The following is a 16,819-nucleotide window of genomic DNA, read 5'->3' as shown; positions in this document are numbered from 1 at the left end:
GAACGAATCTGTATCATTATTATATCATGAGTGGCATTCGCATTCTCAACTAAGTTATCCTAAACCTACCTGGGGAATAAATTTTTTTTCTTTTTTCCCTTTTGTTCTTTTCTTTTTATAATTTTTCTTCCAAGTCTGGGTCAGCCTTGGGGGAACAGAACAGAACAGGCGGAGCAGGAAGGAAATCAGCCAGCCAGCCGCATGCATCATATAGCCACGCGTGGTACGTACGTATTAATGCCAGTAAGAGAAAGAGAGAGCAAGCAGGGGAACGAGATACCCAGGCAGGGGAAAAAAAGGATTGGTTAAATCGCCAGGTCGGACATTATTATCGTGGGGTGACGGAATAAAATGATTTCGATGCTTACGCCTATCAAGTACGTATTCTCTGTATATAAATGGGAGGCAATATTTGCCAGCCAGGAGGGGAGAGGCATGGACAGCCAGCTTCTAGCCAGCAAGTAGTATCACGGCGTGGGGGAAGGGAGTCATCAAAACAATCATATCAAAACCTACATGGAACCAACAACTAAGAGAGCGCTGAATGTAGATTTTTGTCTCATCAGTCTTGATAGCCTCACCCTACGTACTCCAAATACTCATCGTTACCTTCGGCTCGTAACATCAACCTCAAGACGTCCCCCATAATTCCTGAATAGAATAACTCCCGATACCCCTTCCCATCCTGTCACATCTTTTACATATTGTCCCACACTCTTCTCTTCACAGGCTTACAACTCCGCTGTTTTCTGTTGTCTGAGAAGTGCCCTGGGCTCCTCCCATCTCTTTACCAAGATTTGGCAATGTTCTCGAGCGCCTCAACCAGGATATCGGCATGATGCTCCTGGAAGATAAGCATGGGGCGGAGGCGGACGGCCCACTGGCCAGAGCCGCCAATGTTGACACCGAAGCCCTTAGCACGGGCAAGGAACTCGTCGCGGCGGGGGTTGTCAAAGGCAATAAAAGTGCCCCTGCCCTTACCGCGGAGGTTCTCAAACTGGCCCGGATACTTGGCGGCGAGCGCCTCGATCTTGGAATAGAGGTAGTCGCCAACACGGGCCGTGTTGCTGACCAGGTCGAGCCGCTCGATCTCGTCGATAATGGCACGGAACAGCAGCGCACGGGCCGGATCGCCCATCCACGTGTTGAACTGGCGGTAGGGCTTGTTGGGGCGCAGCTCGGGGTTGCCAAAGTAGTAGCCAGCCGTCTGGGCCTTCTTGCTGAACGTCACCATGTCTGGCGGATCCTCCAGGTTCCAGTGCTCGTGGGCCCAGAACTTGCCCGTGGCGCCGACGCCCGTCTGCACCTCGTCCACGATGAGCAGCACATTGTGCTTGCGCGTCAGGGCACGCAGGTCGCGGAAGAAGGCGGGCGAGGCGTGGTTGTCGCCGCCCTCTGATTGGATGGGTTCCACCACTACGGCGCAAGGTGGTACGTGGTAGTTGAGGATAAGGTGCTCGACTTCTTGGAGGGCCGCTTGCTCGGCCGCCACGTTTTCTTCGGCGTGCTTCTCAAGAGGGTACTTGAGCGCGGGGAAGGTAGCCTGGGGCCAGTCAAAGGCTGGAATGTCGAGCTTGTGGATGGGTTTGGACCGCGTGGTGGACAGACTACCGAAGAGGCGGCCGTGAAAACTAGTCTTGAAGCTCATGATGCTCAGCTCCGAGGAGCCCTCGGGTGTTTTGTTGAGCATGGCCGACGCCATTTCCTCCTCAGTGAACTCAACATGGGCGCCGCCGCGCTCGTGCTGGCGCCGCCACATGAAGGCGGCCTTGTATGCCGTCTCGTTTGCGTCGGACCCAGCCATGGCGGTGAAGACCTGATTGAGCCCCTTTGGGGCGACCTTGAGGATGCCCGTCTTGAGCACGTTAGCCCAGTCGGTAGGGGGGAAATTGCCCAGCGCAGGTCGGTTAATGAGACTGCTGATCATGTCGTCGCTCAGGGCCGCCTCGCGGAGGGCGGGGTTATTGTAGCCGACGGGTATGGATGCTATCTGGGCGTAGCTACATGGTTCCAAGTGAGGTCAGCTGCTGCCTATAGCCATCGCCATCACCAGTTCCCGCACTCCCCCGCCCGACTAAGGCGCGGTGCCAGGTCGCAACACTCACACGTCGAGCAGCACGTTGCCGTCGGGGTCGACAATGTAGTTGCCCACGCTCTTGTTGTAGTCGGTGAGCATGTTCAAGCTGCGCGTATCAAAGACCTTGTCCAATTCAGTGATAGCAGCCTTGGCCTTGGGGCCGGGGATCTTTGTCTTGACCGACGGGCCCTTGGGCTCTGAGGAGTAGAAGGGCGCCATGTTGCAGGTCGAGAGGGCAAAGGCGCGGCGGGACTGGCGGTGCAGGGAGGGCGAGGAAGACAGCCGGGGTCTGATTCTCGCGGCAAGAGAGATAGGAGAAGCCGGAGAGGAAGCCGAGACCGAGACGACGCGTGAGATTGCAGCTCTGGCCGCCATCTTATTGCGTGAGGGAAGCCGGTGCAACTCGGTTCTTTATACCCCAGTAGCCTCAGAGCTATAGGTAGGTACCTTAGGTACCTAGGCAGGCAATAATATCGGGTAGTTCACAAGTAGTGGTTGCCGCTATCTTAGTTGAGGCAGTCCCGAGGTGTTGCAAAGGTGCCACGACGACGCACGTCTCGGGAGGTGGAGAGCCAATTGGTCTCGCAAGGTGTCTACAAAGGCGCTGTCGCGGGTGCCGAAATGCCCTGAGGTCTGCAGAAGATGCGGAGGAAAGGAAGCGTCACCGCATTGATCAAAAGGCTATCGCCGGCTTATAACCCCTCTCCAGGCCAGGGCCATCCGTTGGCGGCGAGAACAGACCAGTCGTGACCAAGTAGCAGCAATGGGAAGCGGGGAAAGCTCCAATCCCAGTCTTTCTTTCAAGCTTAGCGTCCCGATAACGTCACGGGCGCCGCTTCCTAAGTAGACTAATAAGGTACTTGAAATGGTTGACCTGTGCTTCGGAAAAGAGTCCCTTAGCACTTGGTTCTATAAGTATTGCGTGTCCTCGGACGAATTGGCCAAAGGACGTCTTGGTATATGGCGATGCCGTTTTGCATCCGTGCCGCAGTGAGTCAATGATGTCAAACACTAGCGAGCAAAGACACAGCGCGTGTTCTTGGCCGCTTCCGAGACTAGCCCCGGCCGCCGACTGTTATCGATGAGGGGTAGCTAGCTGCACATCCCCGCTCGCGAGGCTGATGACGCCCTGACAATCAAGCGAGAACAAGGTCAGGCCACTGTCTCTCCCGCAGTCCCATTCCGCCGAGTAAGGCTTGACGATATGAATGCTAAGGACGAGAACATATACAATCTAATCCCTGAATGTTTGTTAGCGGGGGACTTTTCTAAGATCCGAATGGCCTTAGCATCTTGCAACTCGTCGTAAAGGCTTGTCGCGAAGGGATGTAATAGCTATTTGAATACCTATTTTAGAATCCTAGAGGTCTATCCCTTCTCTAGAAATACCCATCAAAGACCTTTCCTAGCCGGTTCATTTATTATTTTCTTTTCCTTCGCAAGAACCACGCCAATAAAGATTCAGGGATTGGATTGTATGTAGGTAGGTATTTATTTACCTCAGCTAGACTTGTCTGTCACCCAATGATATCTAGATCACAGAAGTCCACGGTTCAAAGAGCTACCAGGCACATACACAGCCATATTTGTTAGTTTCTAATCATATGACATCTCAGGGCGCTTGGTTGCCGCTTCAAGGATTACACTGGTAGGTATTCGAAAGGACTTAGTAACAGAAGTCGTCTACGCTTCCGAAAAAAAAAGTCGAAATGAAAAGATATACTAGAAATAGTGAAATAATGCAGGGTGGACACGGTAGCCCCTTGCCCCTTGCCCTTTGCCCCTTGACCTGACCCGACCTGACGACCCTCCCCCCACACACACACAACGCCATATAGCCTAATAATGTCCACTGCCAATGATTCCCAAACCATACCAGGAAGGACAAGCCAAAAAACAGACGGCTAATACATCGACGCGAAGAGCAACATCGCTACCAGCCACCTTGCCCCGAAAATAAGAGCCGTGACATAGAGGCGCTAAATCATGGTTCCCCAGAGCCAACCCTCTATCCATACAAGTAACAAGAAAGGTGTTGAGGATGACACCGGGTATATCCTCAAAGAAACAGCAGCATGTCGAACTCCTAGTTGTTCGTGCCGGGCTCTTCTTTTTGCTGCGGTGGCTGCAGGCCCGCTGTCTGCGCCATCCTTTTGTACGCCTCGAGCTCGCGGTAGAGACGCTCGCACTCATGCTTGAGTTTGTCATTGGACTGGCTGAGCTCGGCAATGGCTTGCTCCGTCAGAAGTTTCTCGAGCGTCCACTTCTCGATGTTCTGTGTCTCGTTCTCTTTGAGTTGCGTGATAAATGACACGGCGCGCTGGAGGATGGAGCCTTTATTCTTCTCGCACCCCGGGACAATCTTTGCGAGCTCGTTAATGCCTTCATTGATTGTCTCACGACGCCGGCGCTCGACTAGGAAAAAGGGTTAGAACACTGCAGCACGAGATCTAGCACGTTGGCCACCAGGAGGAAATGCCTACCTTCTTTGTGGTTGTCCTTGCGCATCTTGTGCCACTCCTCAGAGCCCACAGCAGGTTTGGGGTTGGAGCCTAACCCATATCTCGCGTCCTGCGAGACCCCGTTTGGTTGCATCGAGGATGACGAGGCCATCGGGAGGCCATCGGGTTGACTGACACTAGAGGCGTTGAACGAGTCATCGTGGTGGTGCGAATCCGCCACGGCCTGGGCCGCAAACGTCTCTTCTGTAGAGGGCGGGACATGTAGTGTGGGATACATGTTCAGGGCCGCAGCAGCCGTGCTCGAGGCATTAGCCGTGTCGGCTGCATCGCTGTGATCAGCTGTGGCCTGCGCTAGAGCGCTGAAGTCATCGACATTGACATGATCCTGCGCAGCCTGCGCGATGCTCACAGTGTTCTCTAGGAACGCCTGCGCGTCGGCATCAGGCACAGTCATGGCGGCGGCCGGAGCTCCCCGCTTGTTTCGGCGCGACTCCGGAGATGTCGAATCCGACGCGCGCTTCCTCTTGTGGCCCGGTGTAGTTTGAACATCTGGGAGATCAGGTAGTTCCATACCAACAGTGGCCATCCCGAGGCTCAACAGTGGGGAATCCAGGGCTGGTGTTGATCAGGTCAGTCGGCCAGTCACAATCCGGCAATAATAGAAGTTGGCTCAAATATGCAAAGCAAGTCGCAGTGCAGCAAAAGAATAGATGGATACTGAGACAAGCACTTGCTTAGAAGGAGGAGGGGGGGGGGGGGGGTCGTGTCAAGGGACAAGCTATAAAGAAGCTTTGCTGCCGGCGCGGCATTGGCAGGCGCTCTCTCTCTGTAACCGCGCGTCGCGCGCCCAGTGTCGCGCAAATGCGTAAAAATGCGACCAGCTGACTCCAGCTTGAGGCAAGACGGGCAAGACTATTCTGAGGCCTTGGAGGTAAAAGACAAGACCAACACAAGACCGTTTCAACTCTGCAAGAGGCAAAGTACGGGCGAAAGATAGATGCTGGGTAGGCATGGGAAGCTTTGGCGCTGCGCTGGGCGGCGCTCCTGAAGGGGTATTCGTCACCTGACAGCGAGCGACAAGGCGATCTTCTCACGGTCGCGGCGAAAAGCAGAGGAATTGACGCCGTCGCAGGACTTCAGATGCGACGGGCGCAGTGCAGCGCGGAAGCAATGGCAGCGCGCGGCACGGTGTTTTTTGCTTGTCTCGTCGATGGGAAACGCTATCTCTGGCGATGAACTCGTACCTTGTTTGTCGGGTTTGCCTGGTCTAAAAGGTCGAGGTCATGTGAAGAACGTGACCAAACACGAGACTATCGGCCAGTCAGCCCAGGGACGAAACCGCCGCCGCTGCAAACTCGACACAAAAGAATTAACGCATCAAGCCAAAAGAAATCCACAGATATTTGCTGGCTCACATACCTAATAGTCGACAGATAGAGCTTTGTTATCGTTGTGCAGGGGGTTCCCAAGCGTCCTGGTCGTCGGAGAGTTGATTGAGAGCAGGAAGATCATGTGAGCTGAGGTCTGGAGGTCAGAAAACGCGGTTCCGGGGAGGGTGAGCTTTCGGCGCACGGACCATGCCCTTGTTGCCAGTGCCGAAAAAACCCAGCCCAGCCTTCTTTCTTCGAGCGTCTGCGAGAGGGTCCCGTCTGGTCTGGCGCCTGCGCGCATGCGCATGGGGGGTCCCGCGGGGCACAGTGTGTTACGGCCCGGCGCCTTGTCTTGCTTGGACCGGTTTCCCTTCGTTTTGCCCCCCTCTACCGCAGCGATGCACACCTGACTGACGGCTGACGGCTCTTGGCCTTGAAGCCTTTTGCGCGATGCCGAAGAATGGATACTCGAGAGTCGGAGAGCAAGCTTGGTGTTCGTTGGGCAAAGACCATGGTTGCAGTTACGGCGGAACGAAGATGGCGTCTCGTTTCATGCCATCTGACAAGATTAAGACGATTTGTATCCCCCGCGGACAAGGGCGGCCTTTTATTGAGACTCGCCCTTGATATGATTAAGGTAGTTCGGTGTGGACTATTTCTATCCGGATCATCACGGAATACATCCTCTCTGCCTGGTCTGTCTCGCGCACACCCTCCACCCTCCACCTTGCACCACCACCACCCTCTCACATAGTTGTTTTAGTATGTAGTGATGAGTTAAGAACCTAGTCTCAGAACAAACCGGAGGAATCCGGGAGAAGAGTTGACATCTGTTCCTCCTGATGCAATCAGCTCGAGAAGGATTCTTGATCCAATCAGTCAGTCATGTCATATGGAGGGTAAGGTAGTTCGTTAGACCTGTCGCTGTTCAGACCACTACTCCTCACCACGGCATTTGCCTGGCTCGACTGTATGAACCCCGTTGAGACAGGGGGGGTTGGAACTGTAGCCAGTTTGCCCGTGTCACGAGCACCATCACCCCCCATATCCAAGGTTACCATCTGAGCCTCTCGAGTTGCGATGTGTGTGTGCCACCACTAACACAGCCGAAGGCCACGGGATTGAGCACATGCCGTGCCCATGTATGCCCGTATTAGCTTTGCAACCATAATATCTGCCATCCCAATACCTTCTTGCTCTTAAAATCACGTCTATCGAAATTGTCTCTCGCATACTGTCGACATTTCAAAATGTTTGTGTTTTCGTCTGCAAGGGGTAGGAAGCTGTCAGCGGCGAACCCACGACAGGCTACCTACTGCTGCTGCTAGTAAAGGTGAGGGGGGCTAATCGGCCCTCCGCCAAGTGGGTGCGTCACACCTGCCTGCCCTGCCCACATTGATGATTGAGCTATCATCCCGCCGCTGCCATCCATCTCTGGATGCATCACCACCACACCCTATGCCCAACACCACCTCCCCGCCCGCCCTGGCGAGCAACCAAAAAAAAAAAAAAAACCTGGCCCTCTCTAGACTCGCTCCGTGCCCCGTGACCGACTAACATGGCGGATCAAGAAGCGTCCAAGATAAACCTCGACAACCATCTCCTCCTCGTAAGTCCGTCTTGTCATTTGCCACCCAGACGGCCGCCGCATCGAACGGACAGCCAGAAAGACAAGGCTCGCTGTTATCGTCCCACTTCCGACGCCAAAACTCGGCCGACACTGTTTGCTCGCTCCGCTGCTAACTTGGCTCCTCCTCCTGTCTAGGACCAACCGCTCCTCCGTCTCCCTTACGAGCTTCTCCGCAAGAACTTCCGATCCGCACATTTCACCTTCGAGAAGGACTCCACCTTCGTCAAGAACCTGTTAAAGGAGACGGCCAACGGCTCGCTCAACGGCAGGACGACACCTCAAGATGTCGTCAAGAATCTGGATACCATGCTGGCAAGGATTCGAGGTATGAAGCGGAAGCTTTCGGCCTACGCTGACGAAGAGACACGCCTCCACCGCCAGGTCGATGCCCGTGTCGCCCACCTGCGCGAGCTCTCTGGTGTTCACACCGTCGACGACGTCAAGTACGACGCTTGGTCCCGTCAGCGGCTCGACCGCCTGCTAGTAGACTACCTGCTTCGCCACGGCTACAATGCCTCGGCCACTTCCCTCGCCGAGGAGCGCCAGATGGTGGACCTGGTCGACATTGACACCTTTGTGGCCATGAGCAAGATCCGCAAATCGCTTGAGGATCGCAGCGTACAGGAGGCGCTAGCCTGGTGCAACGAAAACAAAAAGGAGCTTCGTCGGATGCATGTGCGTGTGACTCTTCCCCCCACCATCTATGGTCAATCTCACCACCTGGCTAAACTACCCGCTAGTCGAATCTCGAGTTCATGCTCCGCTGCCAGCAGTTCATCGAGATGAGGCGTGCTGGCACTCCCGCAAAGATGGCCGAGGCAATTGCGCACGCCAAGAAATATATCGCGCCCTTCAATGACACGTACACCGAGGAAGTGTGCAACATGGCGGGCCTGCTGGCGCATCTCCCCGACACTAAGCAGGAACCCTATGAGTCGCTGTACAGCCTGGAGCGCTGGACCAAGCTCGCCGACGTATTTGTCGAGGCACATAACAAGCTACTGGGCCTGCCGTCCTTCCCGCTCCTGCATACGGCGTTATCGTCGGGCCTTTCGGCTCTCAAGACGCCCGCATGTCACAGCAGCACGGCCACGAGCTCCTCTCGGCCCAGCCACAGCACCAGCTTGACGACGAGCGTCTGCCCTATCTGCTCAACCGAGCTCAACGAACTGGCGCGCAACGTGCCATATGCTCACCATAGCAAGAGCCACGTTGAACACGATCTGCTTCTCCTGCCCAATGGCCGCGTCTACGGCAAGGACCGCCTTGAGGAGTACGCCGTCAAGGCCGGTCTGCCGCCGGGCCAGGTCAGAGATCTGGTGACTGGAGAGTCATTCGCCGTGGATAAGTTGAAGAAGGTTTTTATCACATAGCAGGCCTTGGTATCTTCTGACATCAACAGTCCGTTGTTGTTGCACCAGGCCTGCAGGATCAGCTCAAAGGTGCGACAAACATTGCTTTGGCATTCTTTGAAGAGAGAGTGTGTCTGTGATTAAGGTATTCACTTTTACGGGTAATTGTGTGAGTATAGTTCCATTCAGGACGGAAGTGTGGCGTTCGAGAGAGGCGAGGGGTCTGGCTTCCATCATCATTATCACACCATCAGCACCATCATCACTACGGAGTATTGAATACTTTGGTTTGGTCAAGGGACAGATTCCACAGGACAGGGCATTTTTGTTTGGACCTTTGATACTGATATCAGGGGCAAGGGGGTTGGGTCGGCAAACGCAAATAACCTGGCGACGCATTTCCTCGGCGCCTTTTAATCTCAACTATTAGGTATTATGCCTTTTGATTTGTGTACAGTACAGTGAGCAACTACGAAGTACACAAGAACGCGGTTAGGTAGGCAGACAGAGGAGCGCATGTAGAATGAGAGTGCCAAAAAATGTCAAGACAAACAAACAACACATGATGCCGTCACAACCGGTCCGCCTCTGCCCCCAACGGCCGTCGGCCGTGGTAAGGCCATACAAGTAAGCTCTACATGAACACGGCACTGTAGGTCCCCGAACAAGCGGTCGGTGATAATGCCCGCCAGGGAGCGATCCATTACATCATCCTATGCGCAAACAGTTGATATCACTTTTCCCTCAGCGGCGGCACACAAAAAGAAAAAGCCTGCCTGCGCCATTTTACAGCCCCTTAACTTTTGAATTTTGCATACCAAACCCGCCCTAAGAGAGAGAGAAATACCCCCTCGTGAACGAGGTGGGCGCTTACACTCCAATCCCTGGATGTTTGTTGGCGTGGTACCTACTTGGGCAGAGTACATACTATAGCCTAGCAAACCGGTCAGAAAAGGCCTTAGGTGTTTTAAAGAAGAGATAGGCCTCTGAAATTCCAAAATAGGGATTCCAATATCTTATATTCCCGTCGGCGAAAAACCTAGAGGGCGAGCCGTAAGGAATTGAGGCCTTTTCAAATCGTGGAAAGTCCCTTACTAACTATGACGGCGCCAGCTCACAGCACCCACTACCGCTGCGCTAGAACCCCCAAAAGGATGCCAGAATTGCAAGTCGTCGACTTGCAACCTGTAGTGGGTTATAGTGTGCTACGGCCGTTGCGCGCCGTGACACTAACAAACATTTAGGAGTTAGAGTGTAGAATGTGACTCGGAGGCAACCTTAAAATACCTCACCTTACCTTGCCTTATCCATGTCTGTACCGGCCTCCAAGTGTAAACAAAACACACACACACTATAGTTACACACAATAGCCAAGGTAGGTAGGAAAGAAGGCGAACGACCCCGGCGAGCCAGCGACGACAAGACACAGGACAACGAGGTGCAGAATAAGACTTTTCCATGCGCCGTCGCGAGATTGGAATCACCCCAGCCAGCCACCTGGGAGGAATGGACCCAAAATATGGAGTATAACCCCAAAGAGCCCCCGAGCAAAGGGTGCTGGTAAGTACGCCAGAAATGATCGACCCTGCCACAGAAAGGGACAAACCAAAGGAGCAGGGAGATGAATTCCAATGCCAAAAAAAAGGCAAAAGGCTTCACTCTTTTTTCCTTTTTGGTATTATGGCGGTAGAGTTTCTCGCTGTTTCGGTTTCTGAGTATTCCCTCACACACGCAAGCGCCAAAACACACGCGGTCCCCCATAAAAAGTGGTGAGATAGAAAACAAAAAGACAACGAATACAAACAATTCCTCGCTTGGCTTCACTTTTTAGGAACGTCCCATCGTACATCTCCGCTCCCACTCGCCGCTCACCAACGCTAGCTAACACATTCCAGTGTATCCGCTTTCATTTACCTTCCATTCCCACCGAAAGCAAACGCTCCAAACACACCACCGCCGCCGCCGGGCGTCATCGGTCCCATGCCCATGCTGTTGGTGTTGTGTGACGCCGCAGCAGGGGTGCTGACTAGGCCGACATTGGCCGTGTTTGGCGTGCTCGGCGTGACGTTCTGAGCGCCCGTGCCGTTTTGGCCGCCCGGAGGTGAAATATCGGCCTGGCCCCCGCCTGAATTGCCGCCGCTACCGATAGTCATGCCAACAAGTGAAAAGTCGGGGACCCCGAGACCCCAAACCTTGCCGACTTGGTCATCTGCAATCTCGCCATTGAAGATTCGCTTACGAAGCTCGAAAAACACACGTCCCGTAAGTAGGCTGTCAGATCCAGCTTGGTGCGCGTTGCCAACGCGCTTGATCTTTAGCGTCTCGGCGATGTGCTCGAGACCTGATTTCTGCTCGAATTTCTGGAGAACCTCGACCGTGCTTGGATCATTAGGGGTCAGCATGCCGCTATTGTGCAGCTTGATGGCGTGCTTCATGAGGTGCTTGACGTCGTATGTAGATGGGAAATACAGCTTCATGATCTTGTCGAACTCAACCTCGTCATTCGGCAAGAGGCGACAGATTAGGAGCTTCGTTAGGTACCCAAAGTCGTAGCCACCGTGGAAGCTTATCCAGCGGACTTCGTCAAAGCACAGCATGCCCGAAGGGATTAAGAGAGAGGCGAAATCGTGCGGGTCGATGCCATCGCGCTCGAACAGAGCAAAGTCGATGCCAGCTTGCTGTAGCGAATCGATCGATGCCTGGTTGTACATGTCCTCGGTGAGCGAAAACTTGAAATTAAACTGCCAGGCATAGGGAAACGGCGCCTGACTGCCCCCCCGCCGACCGCCAACGCTCAAATCGGTAGAGTCTGTCGACGTGGGTCGCGCAGGTGGCTGCTCGCCGTCCTCATTGAATAGTGCTATGCCAATCTGGATGACCTTGAGCATATCGACATTCGTCCGGAGGCACTGGTAGTGGTAGTCACTCTTGCCACGGAAGCCGCCCATAGGTCTCGATACGACGCCCGGGAACTCGGTATCCTAATCAGCGTGATTCGTAGTTAGCTCAGTGTCCCATCAATGCCAATGGCAGATATGAGGTTGTGACGCACCATAGCTATATATGGATATCGCTCGATGAGCTCCCGTAGATTTGCCATTTCCTCAATCAGGTTGTGTTTCCAGACCTCCCGTATCCGGCCTCGATTCTGAGTCCGGGAGGCGTGGTCAGCCATGGCGTGGGCCTGCTGCTGCTGCTGTTGCTGGGCATGTTGGGCATGCTGCATAGGCTGAGAGTGCTGTTGATGCGGTTGCGAGTGAGATTGTTGCGGTTGTTGCTGTGAATGTGGCTGCGGCTGAGTTTGATGTTGTTGCTGCTGGTGTTGTTGATGCTGGTGTTGTTGATGCTGCTGTTGTTGCTGGAGGTTGCCCCCATGTGCAAAGCCCATGCGCGCGGCATGGCTCGCGAGGCCCGAGTCTCCGCCAACATTGAAGCCGCCACCACCGAGTCCGCCAGCCAGGCCTAACAAGTTATTCGCTGCCGAGAATGGGTTTACCTGGTTGTTCGGATTGAGGTAGCCGGGGTTTCCTGTTAGCGGGGGCCCATGGCTGGTAGAATGCTGGGCATGGGAGAACTGCTGATGGTAGGACGAAATAGCATTAGGCCCACTTGGAAAGCGAGAAATTGGCGGAGGCATCACCGCGATGGGTCCCGGGGTGGTAAAGGTGGGAGCTGGAGGAAAGAAAGAGCCTTGGTGGAGGGGATTTATTGAGGTAAAGCACCCAGAAGGGTCACTGTACCAAGTGGCGCGACACGAAAGTTGAGAATGACGCTGAAGAGCTGGGAGGCAGTAATCACGGCCGTGCCGCCGACAGAGACTTAGGAGAGAGTGTGTATGAGTTTTGACAGCTCCCGATGAATTGTCAGGCGACGAAAGCTAGCCGTCGCTCGAAAAAATGTCGATGCCCTGGGGCTCAAAGGCAGGCCTGGTGGGGTCTAGACGGTTGCTTGGCTGCGAACTGCTAGAACTAGAAGAAGAGCAAAGGTCTGGAAGGTTGTCGATGCCAGAAGGTTTAGGAGGGTTCTCAAGGCCTCGAGCTCCGCCACGAGCCGAGCACGGTCGAGGCTCCGAGGATTCTGTCGTCGGGTCGCCTATCCTGAAGTCGGTATCCTAAGAGCCTTGTCGGAGTTTGGTCCTGATGCATCCACCATTCCCGGCCGAAGGAGCAGATATTAAACGAGTGGAGGCGTGGCCAATGTCTAGGTTCCTCCGAGAAAGCTTGCGCAAACCGAGATGCAGAGAAGGGGGCACGCGAGTGTTGAACCGACCGTCCCCGCCAAGATGCAGCCCAATGCAATTGGTGCAGCGGAGGATATCGTATCGTGACCGTAACAGCTGTTTGGTTGGGGAGTGACCGTCTTGGATGCAACACAATAAGTATTTTCGCTTGGTGGACAGTTGTCGCCGTCGAGGCCGAGAAGTGTAGTCTGTACGACGTTCGTGTTTTCGACTCGAGATGCTGCGATGGCTGATTCTTAGTTAACAGCAGTCGTCTTGGAGGCGATTGGTAGACGCGAGCACGAGCCACAGCACAAGCGTAGCGCAGACTGCTAGGGAAGCCAAGCCAGCACAGACCTCAGGCGGGCGGTATTATGTAATCATTCGTTCCTGACCCACAGGCCACCCACCACGACTGCGTTGATCGCGACCGTCTGCCAGGGAAGCTTGCTAGCTAATGAGGCTGTCGAGCAGACGACAGACAATTGCCAGCGCCACACGATGCAGCCTACCAGGTACGGCAGGTCTCCGTGCCAAATCAATGCCCAATTGCCGAATGCTGACCTCTTTTCGTCTTTGGGCATCGCAGATTACTACGAGCCGCCCACTATGGCGAGAAGCCCAACATCACGGGCTTCAACATTAAGAAGTTTGTCGCTGCTGCCGGACAGCCGAGATACGATCCGTGGGAGGGCCGGTTAGTTCCCCCACTCTTCCGTCCCATTCCTCAAGGCACCCCACGGTCATTGTGACGAGAGACCAATCCTGAGGGTGACAACGACGACGACGATGACGGATACACCGAAACCACGCATTTATGACCGGCACTATATTGAAAACAAAGCGATGCATGAAGCTAACCCAAGCCCCGGTGACGGCGAGCCGAGATACAGAGAAGCATGGCGCTACAGAGGCCTGAACACTCGGTTTAATCGGTTCAAGAGGTCGGTGCCCGGGTTCGGCATCGCGACGGTGGCCTTCGCGGCTTACTGCACGTACGAGCACTTCTTCCTGCAGGACGACCATGGCCACCACGACAGCGGCCACGCTGAGGAGAAGCACCACTGAAGTCCGGGGTGGAGGGGCGAGGAAGGCAGGGATTGAGAGGATGACTACTACCTCTGCTAGTGTATGTACATACTGGAATCTTGGAACTGCATGCGTCAAATGGATGGTACAAGGGACACAAAGACTCGGCCGCAAAAAACACACCCATTACCTTCGTGCCGTGGAGAATGCAGTGGTCTGATAACACCATCTAACCTGGTGCCCATACCTGCTATGTGTGACATCAGTTAACATCAGTTGAACATGTTGAGCGGCCCGGCTGAAAGCGCCAACAGTCGAGCACCGAGGGCGGTGGCTGAGCTACTCGCAAAATATCGCCGTCAGATTCAACAAGATAGAATGTGTTATTTTCTAGTAAGAAATAGCTCCGGTCCATGCTAGCCCCAAAATCCCAAATCTAGGTATCCAATTTGGCCCCGCAAGTATCCAACCAGGCGGCGAATTTGCCGACTCGTATCAGCAAGCCAGTCTTCCCTCCTCCTATAGCCAGTCTTGTGCGACCCAGCCTTGATATCCCAAAAAGTAGTCACTATAAATGCCGATGATAGCGATGATAGCGATGATGATGATGCTTTATGATGCAGCTATGTGTTGCACGCATTGTCTTGAATGCCTCTCGGTGATGCCGATGAACACCCATGCGATCCCCGCTCCAAGATTGCCATTTCATAACCCAATCCCGTTGACGAAATCCAAAGCTCCCTCCACCGCCACCTCCAGCTGGCCTACTCGATGCTTTAGATGCCTATTCTCGTCTCTGAGCAGACTGACAGTATCCCAGGCCATGCTGGCGTCCTGACCCTTGCAGTTTCTGCAGCCGTTGGTGCCCGCAGCGTCTTCCGTCTCGCCAGAAATGTTTTTGATGATCTTTTGGAACGTGCTTATCTGCTGCTGGCCTGCCCTCGGCTGCCTCAGTGACGGGGGCGGCGCAAGGGAACTGCTGCTCCTCTGCTGTAGCAACGTTGTTGCGTCCATCAAACTCCCGTCTATGGCGCCGTGGGTCGGGCTCCGGCACCGCGAAAACACGCTCTCGCTCCCCGCACTCTCCTCATCCGTGTCAAAGCCGGCTCCTGACTCGGTCGTGGAGCCTCCGCTCTTCCGCTTCCACCTTCGCTGTTGGCGATCATCGTCAACGCCAAGGTCCTCGGACAGCACGGATCCCTCGGACGACATTGGGGCCGCGAAGGCCTTTTCTCGGGACAATAGAGCCATGCGCTCTTCTGCTCTCACCTTCCTCTCGGCGGCAAGCTCGTCCATCAGCTGCTGCATGGCTCTTTCGTGATCCTGTGCCTTCAACGCCATGCCCTCAAGCTGCATCTTCAGGTGCTGTGCCCTCGTTTCGGCCTCCTCAAGCTCGTCCCGCTGCGCCGACCGCTCGGCCTGCAGATCTCGTAGAGCCACCACACGTTCGCGGTATGCGATCTGCATCCTGGTCAGCAGGCCCACTGCATTTAACTGCAGGTTCTTGAACGCAGCTGGGGAGAAGGCGTCGCGGTCCACGGGCGATCCCGGAGCAAACAGGGTGGCCTCGACGTCAAGGTTGCATAACTCATCGTCTAGCATGGCCGGATTTGTGGGCGCTACCGGGGTGAATCTGGATGAGATCGCCGACATGAACCTCGACGCCGTCGCCGTGACGGTGCTTTTCGGTGTCGTCGACTCTACTGCACCAACACTCGCGTTGGTGCTCCCCCGCGTTTTCGTCGGCGTCGTGTCCGGAGTAACGTCTAACGTCGGGGCGCGCGGCATCTCTTGCGAATTGGTCGAGATCATGCCTAGCGCATTCCCCGCCGCAGTACCGCTCAGCCAGCTCGCCAATCCTCCCCTCGGACTGCTGTCTGCTAACCTGAGGCTGCTGTTCCTCCCGTCCCCGGTGTAAGGCATCTGCTCTGGGATCCTGGGGGTCTTCCTTGACGGCGACGGCGTTCTGCTCCGGAAAGAGAGCGGCAATAGGTTTGGGAAGGACTGCTGTCTGCGGTGGTGATTGTTGTTGGCCGGGCTGTAAGGGAAAGAAGGGGAGCCGAGGTCCTCATCGGAAAAGCCGCTGTGGTATTCTTGCAAGGGCGAGAGAGAGGGGCGAGGGGCATTGAAGCCTTGGTACTGGTGCTGCGAGCTCGGCCGGGAGTGCGAGACAGGTTGTGGCGATGGATGCTGGCGTGGGGAAGCGTGGCCGTCCGCAGCGGCGACCTGGTTCGAGGATGCTCGCACGCCGCCGCGAGCAGGCAGGGAGCGAGCAGAGTAGAACTCTGGCTGCGGGGACGGCGACAAAGCAGGGTTGCTGCTTAGCATGATGAATTAATGTTTCGGTTTCCGGACGGGACAATTATCCTTGGATATCCCTGGGAATTCCCCTCGCTAGGTGACCGCCGGATGTTTCGTTTAGCGGGGCCAAAGGCGAGGGATGGAATTTGCTGTCTCTGTGGCAGCGGCCCAGCACGCCCAAGCTGAGGTCGAGCTATCGTAAAGAAATATTGCGGATTTTGTTGTTGTTGCTGTTGGGCTGCACCTTGGGTCGGGCTTGCTCCAATTCCACCGAAGCTTTCCCAGCCCTGCAGCGGCCGTGACAAATTGAGGTACCACCTCAATAGCAATGATTATATTGTACTAGACGCACTGTGCAGCGTCACTGAAAGGTACACTT

General features: G+C 54.9%; 6 protein-coding genes across 6 annotated transcripts; 2 read left to right on the top strand and 4 right to left on the bottom strand.

Moving 5' to 3' along the window:
- Positions 1–787: 787 nt before the first annotated feature.
- Positions 788–2,296, bottom strand: B0T26DRAFT_674190 (4-aminobutyrate aminotransferase; the record flags this gene model as incomplete). The annotated part of the gene is made up of 2 exons (XM_060439686.1): positions 788–2,000; positions 2,106–2,296. 2 exons carry the CDS (start codon positions 2,294–2,296, stop codon positions 788–790), a joined length of 1,404 nt encoding a protein of 467 aa, XP_060298423.1.
- A 1,867-nt stretch (positions 2,297–4,163) lies between these two features.
- On the bottom strand, positions 4,164–5,125 carry B0T26DRAFT_644238 (uncharacterized protein; the record flags this gene model as incomplete). The annotated part of the gene is made up of 2 exons (XM_060437614.1): positions 4,164–4,492; positions 4,561–5,125. The coding sequence occupies 2 exons, from the start codon at positions 5,123–5,125 to the stop codon at positions 4,164–4,166; spliced, it is 894 nt and encodes a 297-aa protein (XP_060298422.1).
- A 2,342-nt stretch (positions 5,126–7,467) lies between these two features.
- On the top strand, positions 7,468–8,912 carry B0T26DRAFT_749883 (CTLH/CRA C-terminal to lish motif domain-containing protein; the record flags this gene model as incomplete). The annotated part of the gene is made up of 3 exons (XM_060445161.1): positions 7,468–7,518; positions 7,675–8,214; positions 8,280–8,912. 3 exons carry the CDS (start codon positions 7,468–7,470, stop codon positions 8,910–8,912), a joined length of 1,224 nt encoding a protein of 407 aa, XP_060298421.1.
- A 1,664-nt stretch (positions 8,913–10,576) lies between these two features.
- On the bottom strand, positions 10,577–12,722 carry B0T26DRAFT_221984 (ribonuclease H-like domain-containing protein). Its single transcript, XM_060433853.1, has 2 exons — positions 11,944–12,722; positions 10,577–11,872 (listed from the first exon to the last, which is right to left on the bottom strand). The coding sequence occupies exons 1-2, from the start codon at positions 12,526–12,528 to the stop codon at positions 10,802–10,804; spliced, it is 1,656 nt and encodes a 551-aa protein (XP_060298420.1). The 5' UTR covers positions 12,529–12,722; the 3' UTR covers positions 10,577–10,801.
- A 787-nt stretch (positions 12,723–13,509) lies between these two features.
- Positions 13,510–14,518, top strand: B0T26DRAFT_702892 (uncharacterized protein). The gene is made up of 3 exons (XM_060441650.1): positions 13,510–13,625; positions 13,700–13,807; positions 14,004–14,518. The coding sequence occupies exons 1-3, from the start codon at positions 13,612–13,614 to the stop codon at positions 14,176–14,178; spliced, it is 297 nt and encodes a 98-aa protein (XP_060298419.1). The 5' UTR covers positions 13,510–13,611; the 3' UTR covers positions 14,179–14,518.
- Positions 14,519–14,844: 326 nt separating this feature from the next.
- Positions 14,845–16,062, bottom strand: B0T26DRAFT_644571 (uncharacterized protein; the record flags this gene model as incomplete). Its single annotated transcript, XM_060437642.1, has 1 exon — positions 14,845–16,062. The coding sequence occupies one exon, from the start codon at positions 16,060–16,062 to the stop codon at positions 14,845–14,847; it is 1,218 nt and encodes a 405-aa protein (XP_060298418.1).
- Positions 16,063–16,819: the final 757 nt, after the last annotated feature.

Source organism: Lasiosphaeria miniovina (assembly GCF_030549165.1).
Source record: "Lasiosphaeria miniovina strain SMH2392-1A chromosome Unknown B0T26scaffold_3, whole genome shotgun sequence".
Lineage (NCBI taxonomy): Eukaryota > Fungi > Ascomycota > Sordariomycetes > Sordariales > Lasiosphaeriaceae > Lasiosphaeria > Lasiosphaeria miniovina.
This window is presented reverse-complemented; position numbering and strand designations above follow the sequence as displayed.

Excerpts from the sequence above, each read along its gene's own strand:
- B0T26DRAFT_702892 (XM_060441650.1), top strand. Across the intron at positions 13,808-14,003 it reads TACGATCCGTGGGAGGGCCG|AGAAGCATGGCGCTACAGAG; the intron begins GTTAGTTCCCCC and ends GCCGAGATACAG.
- B0T26DRAFT_221984 (XM_060433853.1), bottom strand. The coding sequence starts at position 12,528 with ATGCCTCCGCCAATTTCTCGCTTTCCAAGTGGGCCTAATGCTATTTCG. Across the intron at positions 11,873-11,943 it reads GATATCCATATATAGCTATG|GATACCGAGTTCCCGGGCGT; the intron begins GTGCGTCACAAC and ends CACGCTGATTAG.